Source organism: Corvus brachyrhynchos, unplaced genomic scaffold, assembly GCF_000691975.1.
Source record: "Corvus brachyrhynchos isolate BGI_N302 unplaced genomic scaffold, ASM69197v1 scaffold231, whole genome shotgun sequence".
NCBI lineage: Eukaryota > Metazoa > Chordata > Aves > Passeriformes > Corvidae > Corvus > Corvus brachyrhynchos.
In genome coordinates, this window is record NW_008236177.1 from 946,706 (window position 1) to 959,803 (window position 13,098).

Below are 13,098 nucleotides of genomic sequence, written 5' to 3' on the forward strand. Positions count from 1 at the left end.
TTCCATTATAGTTGTCTGGACACATGTACTGAATCAGGTAATTTGCTATATCTAATTTTGTGTAGGGCACCAAACATACACCAGAGCTGGATCTTTGTCGTCAGTAATTTAATTACCTTCTGGACAAGGCAGGTGATGTATTAGTCTGTTCTTGAATCACTGTTCCTGGACATTATAACTAACAAGGATATCTAAATGCTAGAGAAAGCTTTCAGGTCAGAATTTGCTTCTCTTCAATAATTTTCTTACACAGGTTATCCAGAACTCATTCTAATTGGAGTGCTGACCTGTCAATTTCTTTCTTGTTTGGGAAAATGAACAGCTTGAGTTTAGCTGATGCTGGTGCCATAGCGTCATTCTGAATTTAAAATTTCTTACAGAATCATACACTCATAGAATAGTTTTGTTTAGTTTTGTATCTTTGTGATAACGTCTTTGTTCCTTCAAGGCATCTTTTTCATTTGGATTGCCTCATCTCTCCAAAATAATACTCAATCTTTCATAGCCAAACCATAAAACCTTATGAACTTTATCACATGCTAGGCTGCATCCAAAGCCCCGTGGCCAGCAGGTCGAGAGAAGTGATTCTACCCCTCTACTCACCTTTTGTGAGACCCCCACCTGCAGTGCTGCATCCAGCTCTGAGACACCAAATACAAGAAACACATGGACCTGCTGGAGCAGGTTCAGGTGAGGGCCACAAAGGTGATCAGAGGTCCTGAGCAGCTCAGCTATGGAGACAGCCTGAGAGAGTTGAAGTTGATAAGCCTGGAGAAGAGAAGGCTCCGAGGAGAAGTGCAGCCTTTCAGTGTGCAAAGGGGGCTTATAAGAGAGACTTTTAACCTTAGTGATTGCACAAGGATAGTGGTTTTAAAAAAAGAGTTATTAGAAATTTGATTTTAGGAAGAAATTTTTTTTAGTGTGAGAGTGGTGAGGCACTAGAACAGGTTGCCCAGAGAAGCTGTGGATATCCCATCCCTGGAAGTGTTCAAGGCCAGGTTGCATGGGGCTCTGAGCAACCTGGTCTAGTGGGAGGTGTCCTTGCCCATAGCAGGGGATTGGAACTGGGGGATCTTTAAGGTCCTTTGTAACCTGAGCTATTCTATGATATTGTGTGCATTTATTAAATAATAAAATAAATAAATAAATAAAATAATATCAGTGGTAACTTTTATATTTTTTTTCAGTTTTGGGGGGTTTTATTTGTTTCGTTTTCAGTAAAGTGCTAAAAGTTCAGATTTAAGAAATACCCTGAGGGTTGATTTTTTTTTTTTTTCCAATGGAGTGTATTCAAGCTCCTACTTCTACTTATCTGTTTAGAACTCTAATATGTCATCTTAACTGGTAGTACTTTATGTAAAAATGCTTAAAAGGAACAGTTCATTTGTACCCTGCATTGAATTTTGTCAGGTGTAAATTAATTCTCAATTACATAGAAGCTAAGCAGAGCACATTATTAATTTTTAATGGTTCTAATTCTCTAACTGATTTCTACTGAATCTTTTATTTTTTTAAACAGTACATATATTGCAGTTAAAGATCCTTAACATATGTAAACCTATGAGAAGGACCACCTTCTCATTTCTACTTGGTTTCCATTTATTTTCAATTTATAGAACTGTTTGATAAATACTCTGGTTTTTAATGTAATTTGTTTGTTAGTTATTTTATAAAACTGATGGAACCAGGTTTTGTAGACATATAAAATAGTCAGCCATATGTTTTCAAAGCCTTGGCTTTAAGGTTTGTTATTTTTCATGCTTTGTTTGAAATTAAATATAATGTGTGTTTATGTTTGATAAAGACTAATTCTGTAACCATTTAAGCATACTAAACTGCAGTTAGTCATGAAGCGCATACAAGAAAAAACAAGTTCTCTTTATAAACAAATTTTCCCCTTTCAACTCAATTTTTTAGTTTTATAAGAAATGTAAACTATCTTTTATTTGTACTGTAAAAAGGAAAATATTTCAGAATTATATTCTTTTTGTAAAACATCAATACAGGCATTTTAATCTGCTTCTAACTAGGAAATAAAAAATCATCTGATAAATTCAGTGAATTTCAGTGAATCAAGTCATTAGCACAGTCTTCTTTTTTTTTGTATATTGGAGCACTTGATTGCTAGGGAAATGGCTGCAAAGCCATTTCCCCTTTTTTGAGGTGAATACTTTACAATTGTGAGTTGTTTATTTGGGGATATATCTTTATTTGACACACTTTTAGTCCTATTTGTGTTTTATTGTATTTATGACTGTTAATACCTGTAGTTTTGTATAGATGGCAGTCCATAACTCACCTATTCTTTTAAAACATAAACAAATAGATACTATGGGCATCCAAAATCTACCTTTAGAAGAGAGAGAAGTCTGAATGGGAAGTCCCTATTCTCTTAAATGCTTTTATCTGCACTGTAAGAGTTTACACTACTTTTTCATTTGGAAGTGTTAAAATAGGATATGAGTTTGCCATATGTGTATTGAAATCAACAGAGAGCATCAAACCACATAATGTTATCCAGGAAGGAAGGTTACTCAGATTCAGAGTATCTTTCAATCTTCAACATTCATGGCAGTGTTCATAAATAGAGTGAATTTACTGTGGGAAATTGCACACTGGGAGACAGTGCTTACATAAAATTTGTGAAATAACCACATTTGGAACCTCATGAAGACTGTGATGAGATTTCCAATCTGTTTGTTGAACATGCTGTTGATCCATCTATTGAACATGCAGAAATAAGTTTGTACAGTTTTCCTACAAGTGATTCCCACCATGAACTTCATTTCTAGAGGAAAAGTCAAGGTTCTGACCCTTGGTGTTCTGAGATTCTTGACCACAGAAAACCATGAAACACACTTAGGCAGTTTGCTTTTTTCTTCATATTCTCCACTAGTGTGAGATGTCACACTCTGAAGACTCTGATAGTCTGTTCTTTGCATTAAACTGTTTAGCTGATGAAATATGGGGTATTTAGAGGTCTGTGAAAATCAAGATCACTAGAATTACTTATTAAACATTTGGAGCAGAAAGATGAGCTCCTGTGTCTGGTAAATAAATTCACAGCTGGGCAAGCTTTACTTATTTAGATGAAAATTCTTGTTTTTCCACAAAAATAAGGGCTGAACAGTTATTAAAGGAGAGAGTGCTGGCCTTGAGCAATGTAGCGGCTTTGATCTGTGCTTTAAAACTTCTATTGATAACAGTTCTTTTTGCTCAAAGCCTGTATGCCTACATGCAGCAGCAGCATATGTCATCAAAAAAGTTATGCTTTTCAACAGAGCCAAAAAGAGAAAGAAGTTGAAAATGTGCACTTCAGGAAAAAAAAAAAAAAGAAAAAAAAAAACCCAGCTGTTTTTAACCATTCCTGAAGCAAAATTTTACTTCATACTTAAAGATGCTCAGTTCTGGTCTCTGATAGACCTATTAGCAATTTTGTTGCCTAATATTAAGCTATATGTGAGAGGACTAGAATAGATTTTCCAGAGACACATCTGGAAACATTTAGGAGCTATTTATCAAAACAAAAATGTATATGTATACACCTTAGATATTAAAAAGATATTCCATTACAACAGCTGTAACTAATAAATTCCCTTTTGGAATTAAAGCACTAAGGGAGTTTCCTTGAATAAAGAATATTTTTTTAAATACTCTTAAAAGATAATAACAATGAAATTAGGGAAAAAATACAAATCAATATTTGATAGAAAAAAAGCACTGTTCACCCAAGACATAAGAAGAGGTGGGAAAAGGCTACCCCCTCTCATTTATAGAGAAAACTATACTTCCTGCTCTCCAGAGAAATAGTAAATAGAAGAGACAGGTCTTGTCACTTAGTGGCACTGTGGTCTGAAGATCACAGTTAGCTGGCAAACCAGCAATTTCCTCTGTGTCAGACTCAGTGTTTGGTATATGTTTAATGCAGCCATTTACAGTCAGGTTTGTAAGAAAAACACACCATCTTTTTCTGTGGCTGTAGCTTGATAATTTCATAAGGAACTGATATAAAGGTTGTCCTAAATAGTGTACACACAATGTATTTTTTCTGTGGTAGATAGAATACATTGCATCGTTTTTGGTATTCTTTTACTATTTTTTAAAGGTCTACTTCCACAAATAAGCATCTCTCTTTGGAAAGATTTCATAAAGGATAATAAAGTTCCAGTGAGAAATGGGTGAAGCCATAGCACAAGAAAATTTGAGTGAATGTAATTTCTCCATAGCAAAAGAAGACACTATAAAATCAGCACATGAACAGACAATATCTGTTTTTTAGGTCACCTCACTTTGTGGTAGCAGGGTCTGGCTGAAAATTTGTCATCCTCAAGAGGAAACACTCTTCCTTATTTCTGAGTGTCTTTCAAGGGCCTGATATTGCCTAATGTTAAATATATTTAACAGGTATTCTCTTTCCTGAGAAGTTCAGCTGAAACAATTTCAGGAGAGGAGAAACTTACCAAGATAAAAGCCTGATGAACTTAAGGTGGAATGTAATACTTCCGTGTTCCATAATAAACTAACACAACAATCAATTGGAATTTCTCAGTGAACATGAAAGTTTGGACATGGGTATATGTCTTGTTTTATTAAACCAGTTAATAAACTTGTGCATTACTTCCTTTTTCCAGATGCTCCAACATTCGTGTCAAATCAAACCATGTATTACTCTTGGGAAGGCAATCCCATCAATATAAGCTGTGAAGTGCTAGCAAACCCATCTGCCTCAGTTCAGTGGAAAAGAGGAAAATCAGTTTTACCTGTAAAAAATACAACTCATTTGAAGACCTACAGTACAGGCAGAAAGCTGATTCTAGAGGTAAGGCTTAAAATGGAAATCAACACGGTGGCAGAAGATAATTTTGTCCTCAGTTTGGCAGCACTGTGAGTACTGTAGAGTGTATTTAAGGCTAAGACTACAGTTGAATATGTAACACTCTTAAAAAAGGAACAAAAACAACAACCAACTGTATATGAATTGATTTATCTATACATTTCTTATGAGTAGTTAGAAAATAATCCATATTTGAATGGCTTGTGCTCACTTTTCCAACTGCACCCAACAGAAATATAATTTGCATTTCTTGGAAGAAAAAAAATCCATAAATAGATATAAAACTAAACTATCAAGCTAAGACTGAAAATTAAAGTGACTATCCAGTAAGTGCCAGTTTATTAGGGGTTTTTTTATTGTTTAAAGGTGAAATTATAAAGATGAACAATGTAATTTTTTTCCATTATCAGATTTCCTCATTTGAAGTTGAGAAGGGGGAGTTAAACATGAAAAAAGGTGTATTTAGGTCTATATATGGAGACTATACTAGATATGTTGAAGTGAGAACACATCTGCATGTTGGTTAAGGAGAACATACTTGAATTTCTGATTAAAAAAAAAAGAAATTATATTTAATTAGCAACTAATATTTACAAAGTGTATTCATTTTAAAGATTGCTCCCACATCTGACAGTGATTTTGGGCGGTATAATTGTACAGCCACAAACAGAATTGGAACAAGATATCAGGAGTATACACTTGGTCAAGCTGGTAAGTTAAAATTTTGTTTCTTTTTCTTTAAATATTTTTTCCTACTTTAATCAACACTAAGTTCAGACACATTATCCTCTGTTTATTTTATTCCGTGGACTTTTTGCAGATAATTTGTCTAAGAGCTGAGCTGCAATATAAAGTAAAATAAACCAATTCCCTCTGAATATGAATCTTCTTTTGATTTAATTTTAAGGCCTTCTGAAATTTGAAAAAAATTAGTCTAACCTTTTTTCCTTTGCTCTTACTATATCCTACATTTATAGCAATGTATTTTTATTACTTCAGCCGAGACATATGGTTTGCAGGCAGTAAAAGTAAGAAGGAATTTGGAAATTATTTTTTTCCTTTTTCTCCCTTGTATTTTCTTGATAAACTAATAATAACAAAAGACTGAAATACTGCAGCAAAGAATTTCTATCTTTGTTTGCACTTCTAGTTATTTAAAAAAAGAGTTTGACCTGGAGTGCTAGATTGAAATAATTTAAGCTCTGCGATATTGTTACAGAATGTCTGACTATTTTTATGTCCTATTGCTGTTTAAGGAAATAGAAAAATCCGACTGTATGTTTGTTCTTTGGCAGAAATAACTATTAACTGAGACCAAGTGAGAGTTTCTTAGCAGTGCTTTCAATGATATTTTCTTGTGGAATGGACTAACGCTTGCTCAGTTTTGAGGTCTCCAAACATTTCGACCTCTGTACTCAGATGGTGTAAACTGTGCCAACTTTAATGAAATTTCTGGAGTTATAATGCAGTTGACAGTACTAAAGGTACAGCCACACTGAGAGCCATACACCCCTTGGGATGTGTCATTATGGACCATTTTTATCGTGTAACCTCCAGGTGGTCCCATACTGTCAGACTGGCTAACACTTTGAAGGGACTGATAGAAATAATTATATCTATATCTATATATTTCTTTTTCATTAGGACACACATATTCCAAGTGATTCTGAATGTTTTAGTTGCAAGTTTTGGTCTAGTTTCTTCTTCCTTTTTTTTTTTTTCTTTTTTTTTTTCTTTTTTTATTAAGAAAATAAAACACTTTAGATTCCTACCAGGAGGACTTTTGGGGGAGCATTGCTGAAGCATGCACATCCAGTCTGGTCTGCTGCTATTATTTGTGTAGTTTTGCTCCATAGGGCAATTATTTTCTTTTGGTGTCTCAGGAATTATAAAACCCCATTATTTATTAATAGTCTTCTTAGAATTTGTACATAGTTTTGAAAGTTTTTCCCATCATCTCTATGGGATACTAGCACACATTCCTACTATAATATTTTTTTGGTTTTGAAGAACTTTGAAAAGTGCTGAGCTTCTTAAAATAGGAAAATGTAGGGTTCAAATCTCTATGAGCCACAATTTTACATCATTAAAAGATCCATTACCCTTCATTTACTTTTTTTGGGTGTTAGCTGTGGTGTGATCTTCCCTTCCTTTGACAGCTACGTTTGACTACTGAGAAAAAAAGCTTTTCTTGAAGCCATGAACATAAATAATAGGAAAGGAAGGAAAATCCCCACTTGCATCTCTCTGGTGTCTTACCTCTCAGGAGAAAAAATGATGAGAAAATATTGTGGTTGTCACTGTGGGCTGCTTTTTCATAAATATGTATACACTTGGGAGAGCATTTCACCAGATAGTCTCCAGAATGTTGTTTTTTTCTCTTAGATTTACAGAACAACATCTCATCACAATGCAAGATACTACATGATGATTATTTTAGCTACGTATATATCCCCTGCTTTTATAATTTATTAATTAATCAATTTTAATAGAAAACATTAGCATTGAAATGTTAATTGAAAAAGAACATGATGTTTTGTCATTTTATTTCAGGAAATTCACACATGACCACCCCTGGAAATGCAAGGGAAAACAAATAGCAAGCTATAATTCTTCTTTGACTTTTTAATACAACTATAGCAGAAATGTTACTGATGCTAGTTTTTCAAACAGATTAACATTCTTTACTTCTGCAATGTTTTGCTTATTTTTTTTTTCAGGCAATTCTTCAGAAAACTTGACGAACACTTAAAAAATATGTATTGTTGTTATAAACATAAGGTAAATCAGGATAAATGGAATGATGGGAAGACATCATATAAAGCTTGAGCTATATTTAGATATTCTACATGATGTTAAATGCAGAAAATAGAAAAAAACAAAAGCAGGTTTTTTAGTAGTGACAGTGAGCAAGGCTGGAAAAGCTGGGTTTGGGGTGTCACTGTTCACTACTATGCACTACTTGCATAATACAGTAATGTAATGCATAATATTCCGTAGTATAATGCATAATATTCAGTATCCTGAAAGATTGATAGTTTTAGCATTTGCCTCGAAATAGACTTTGTTTTTAGAATAAAAACCCAAACATGTAATTCACTGTTACAAGTTTTGCACTTTAACTGGCATCCGCTAGAAATGGAAAATAATCAGGAGATGGAGGATAAAACCATTATAATAATTACAGGTGTAAGATGTCAAATACATCTTTCTCCCTAGTTTTATTTCATCAGTTGCTTCACTCTGGTTGATTAGGAAGGCCTAATGATTGATATTTTCCATATTAAAGCCTATAAAATAATTTTGATGCATTTCAATGCAGCCAGCATTGCCTTCTGGCTTTGATTGTAAATACAAATGCTGGGGCGTAGAATACTTTTACAAAGGCTCTGTCAGGGAAAAATAAATACAATTCCTAGCTGGGAGACAGTATTAAGTAAAGTATGCTGCTAGGGTAAATTTGATCACAAATGATGATCATTTTATGAATAGTTTTCTCTTTAAATTCTGCAGGAATTACTTGTTCCTTCATGTTTTGTTCCATTTTCTGCTTTGCTTTTGCTTTTTCAGCAGAATCAAACTACCTTTTTTTATTAATTTACTGCTACTTAAAAAGTAATCATACTGTCACAATTCCATTATCTTTATTCCTTTTGCCTTCCTTAAGAAATTAGACTTATTGATGGTTAAAAAAAGGAAGATTTCTTTCAGAATTGATATGCAATTTACAGCTGTTTTTGTATGACAGGAAAACCGTAACTGTTCACTCAGATTATACAGAGCTACTGAATCAGCCTGAATTCCATTTAAACCTTTGAAAACAACTGAAAAGCTGCAGAGTATTTGAGGTTTCATTCTGGAAGATGCTGGCTTGTTTAGATACTTCAGAGTTATGTTGAAAGCTTAATCAGACATGCCCATGACCTGACTTGTGATCAACTCTTAAAAATACCACATGGGTGACCTCCTTTTTCATTACCTGAGCTTTTAAAATGTTATGTGAGTAAAATATAGAATGTGAAAATAACCACAGTCACTTCTTGCCACTGCAAATTAATTGGTTCATGTCACAGACACAACTTGTATTTTAGAACTTTACTTACACTCTGGTTTTAATCTTAAGTCAGGCTTAAATTTTGGCAACCCAGGACACCTTGACAGGTTGTCCCAATGGCTCTCAGAGCCTGAGATGAGCAGAGATATTCCTAGATTTGTCCAAATCTAGTTTATCTATAGTTCATGTGAAATACCACTATGCAGGGAGCCAGTATGAACTAGAAAAGCATCCTTCTGCTTTGTTGAGGTCTCAATATCATTATTTTAAATGCTTTTTTAGGTAAATAGAAAATCACATGGCCATCAGTAATTTAGGACTATGTTATTGGAATGGGTAATTTAATATCTTAAAATGGTAAATTTTAAGGTTGTGACACACAGCAAAATGAGAATTTTGAAGGTTTCTCTTTTTATAAATATTAATATAGATTTTGTACATAGCTGGATGTATAGCTGGGCTGAATCTAGAGCTCTAAAAAGTAAACTGTGAGTCATCTCTAAGGATCTCATAGCCTTACTCTTCCTAGACTTTCCTTTTCCCTTCTTTCTTGTATTCTGGGATGGCATAAGGTTTAAAAGTCCTGCTGTGGGCAGGAACACTTTTCACTAGACCGGGGTGCTCAACATCCTGCCCAACCTGGCCTTGAGCACTTCCAGTGATGGGGCATCCACAGCTTCTCTGAGCAAATGAGAGATGCTACATCTGCTATAGCTCTATGACTTATCTTTTTCCTTTCTACAGGAATATTACAGGGAATTAAAAAACAGTCAGTCAATGATGTCATTAGATACTGAGGACTCCTACACCACTTTATTGAATTAGGTATTCTTTAGGCATCCTGTGCACACAGAAAATCAGTGAGGATGGGAAATAATGACAACAAAAGCAAATGAAGACATGGGAAAGACAATAATTGAGCTTCACAGAAAATGCATCCTGTAACCTGTTTTATGGAATAAAGTCATACTCAAAATATGAAAAGGCTGTTTGATAACCGATAAAGACTACAAAATCAAATTTAGAAATTTACTAGTCTGTAGTTTTGATGCTGGAACTTTGCTGCTGGTTAATGGATGTTGTTCCTTTTTTCACCAAGTATTTGCATTTTCACACAGGTAAAAGAAAATCAAAGTAGTAGGACTTAATTTTCGCTGGAGAATAGTATAATGAAAAAGAAAATCATATCCTGCCAAAAGCCCATTTGTCTGCACAAAATATGGGCAGACCTAAAATCTAACTTGCTATTCTAAAACTTGCCATTCACATCTTAGCAGCATCAGCTAAAGGATTTTTATTAAAAAATGAACGAAACAGCAACATATTTTCAATCAGCATATCAACATGGCAGCAGCGTTCTGCTTTGTGTGCATGTGTCTTATTTTAATTTATTATTTATGTATTTATTTGCTAGCTGTGGTCTTATTTACTAACTGAATGCTTATTTTTCCAGAACTCTCAGAAGTTTGGAAAAAGAAATCTATATAGATCTAATATTGTTTTAGGCTTTTTTTTCTATTCTACGGACGTACAAGCACAAGCTATTCCATAGAGATTTTTGACTCCAAAAGTCTAGTCCCCAGCTTCATCTCTTTCCTTGCCAATGTCCTGGTGCTACTTAGGTTCAGCATTTAGACACAGTTATTTTCAGTCAATATATATGCCAAATGTACAGAGAGAGGAAAAGCTGGAGAACAGCAGTAGGAGCATACCGACAGGAGATAGGAGACGAGCTATCTGGAAGATCAATCTCTGAGCCCACTACGCACTCTCACAGCATCACTTCCTTTTCTCTGTTTATACCAGGACTGCTAAAGTCTGAGAGGGAGTTATTTTCTTCCATAAAGCTATCCAAAAAACAGCTTGAAAAGAAAATCCCCAGTGATAAAAAGTGGTCATTTATTGAACAAGTTTGGTCGTAATTGTAGGAGCTTTACACATCAGTGGAGACAAATACGTACTCATAATTCTGTGTGTACTTCTCTATCAGCTGTGATACTGTTTTTGGAACCAAACTAATTCTGCCTAACTTGGGCCATTATATCACAAAGTTCATTTGTGCAAATCAGCATTATGTGCTGAGTACAAAATACATAAAGTGCAATTTTACACCTATTGTTTGGGGATACTTTTAGATTTTGATTCTTTAACATCATACATGAATGTAGTCACATATTGAACAGAGAAATAGATACTGTGTAAAGAAAATGAAGTTGACTAAATGTTTGACACTCTTTGGGTCTTTTTATGTCTTTAATTTAAAGGCTGAACTGGTGATGAATTATCTCTTGTTTTGACAGCAGTATAATGACAAAAAAAGATAGCAGTGGAACTTCTAAGGGAGTAATCTGGAATCTTTGCTATCACTAAGTGATCTTTAAATCATAGAAAGTAAATCCCTTCCTTTTTCTACTACTTAGTCGTTCAACTTATATCTATGATAGTATATGAATTAGTGATCACTGCCAGTAGCTAAACTCCTCTAAGATTCATTATGCTCGTTGGTTTTAGAAGGAAAAAGACCAAGATCCACAGCTCTATCCTTCCAGGCACAGACTTCAGAGTACATAACATTGCAAATTATTCTTCACTCCTGCTAAACATTGATCCAAAAGCCTTGCAATTCTAATATGAAAATCATGGCAATGCTCCAAGTAATTGCGGCTGACAGGAGACAGCTCAAATGCGGGAATGTTTAGCTGGATCAGGACCAGAAGGCTGTATACCTTGCACGAACAAATTCATACTCATTAGAGAACTACTGAATTAGATTCAGTTCATTATGCTGTTATTGATCTTCTTTGGGGAAAAAAGTTACAGATTTGCCTAGTAGGTATTTATTATATCCTGATGGCATTGCTAGTATTTGGTTTTGGTTTTCACCAGGAATGTGCCTCCTGCTACATTTTCTTCAGGTGATTCACTCTCTTCCTTAGAAGTGATATAGTTCAACTTTGAAAACTGCATGAAACTCACCTGCACGTGTGGGTGGTTTGGAATGTGAGATGCATATTTAAAATAGTATTGTGGATGTATTTTACACTTCAGTGAGTTCTAAACATATTGCATTGTGCTAGTTATGCAAAATATAATACTGGGTTTTCAAAGGAGCTTAATTTCATGCTTATTATCAACTGGAATCATATCTTCCTCTGGCAGAAATGATACTTGAATCTGCAGTAGCGAACATAAGGTTCTTCCTGAAGGATTTCATCTTCCCTGTGCCATGCTGTCGTGGTTGGATGCTGGTTAGGCGCCAAGCCCCAAGAAATCTATTTATTTACTTGCCTCTACTATAGTTAAGCAGAGAAGGGGAAATTAAAACTTCATTTTCATAAGGTGAAATAAGGATTATTGAGGAAAACACAAAAACTTCAAGGCAAAGCAGGTCCACACTTGAACATTTACAGTATAAAGAAGATTTATTACTAACAGAATTAAAAGTAATTAAAGTGCAATCTCAGAACACTTTTCTCTTCCAGTACATCCTTTTTTCTACCAAGCTGCACAAGGGAAACAAACATGGGAGTTTGGTCAGTGTTTCCTTTCCTGTCTTTATGTTTAAGGAAAGAGTTTCTTCTGCTGTGCTGTGGGATTCTTCACAAAACAACAGCTCGCTGCTCCAGTGAAAAAAATCTCTACCACGGGTCTAGCAGTCTTCACACGACTGCTAGCATGGGCCATAATGGTTCATGGGGTTTTAGTCTTTTTAAGAATAAGCTATTCCAGCCTGGAAGCAAAGGCTGTCTTCTTCAATCTCTAAAAGCCTCTCACAGCATTTATGCGACCTGGCGTGGGCACTTTTTCTTTGCAGGCTGCGCATGGATCTTTGCATCCCCCCATGCACTTCAATGAATTATAGCGAAACAGTCTGTAGTATTGCAGTCCTCACCATTGCATGCAAGGTCATGCTCCGGCGCTAGGAGCGAATGCTCTCCTTCCCTTCCTTTACTGACCTTGGCGCTGCCATGTTGGCTTCGTCTCACATAATCTCACTTTTCCTTTCTCTATGGCCTGGAAGAAAACTGGTGCCTGTTAAGTTGTGGCTAAGAAGTTATCTTGTCTCCTGTCTGGGCTCTGTGCCAGGAAAAACTCGGCATGTTTCTCATTGCCAGCTGCGTGGTGTCTTTCTCGGTTCGGCGCCAATCGTGCCGCCTGTGGGGAGGCCCCGCCAGCTCCACGCGGAGCTGCGGCGGGCTCCGATCTATCT

General features: G+C 35.3%; 1 protein-coding gene across 1 annotated transcript in view; it reads left to right on the forward strand.

Moving 5' to 3' along the window:
- Positions 1-13,098, forward strand: part of NCAM2 (neural cell adhesion molecule 2) — a 145,618-nt gene that overhangs the window by 58,430 nt on the left and 74,090 nt on the right. Inside the window, exons 10-11 of the mRNA XM_017732672.1 lie at positions 4,632-4,819; positions 5,449-5,545. Coding sequence (XP_017588161.1) covers positions 4,632-4,819; positions 5,449-5,545 — 285 coding nt within the window. The remainder of the gene's footprint in view (positions 1-4,631; positions 4,820-5,448; positions 5,546-13,098) is intronic.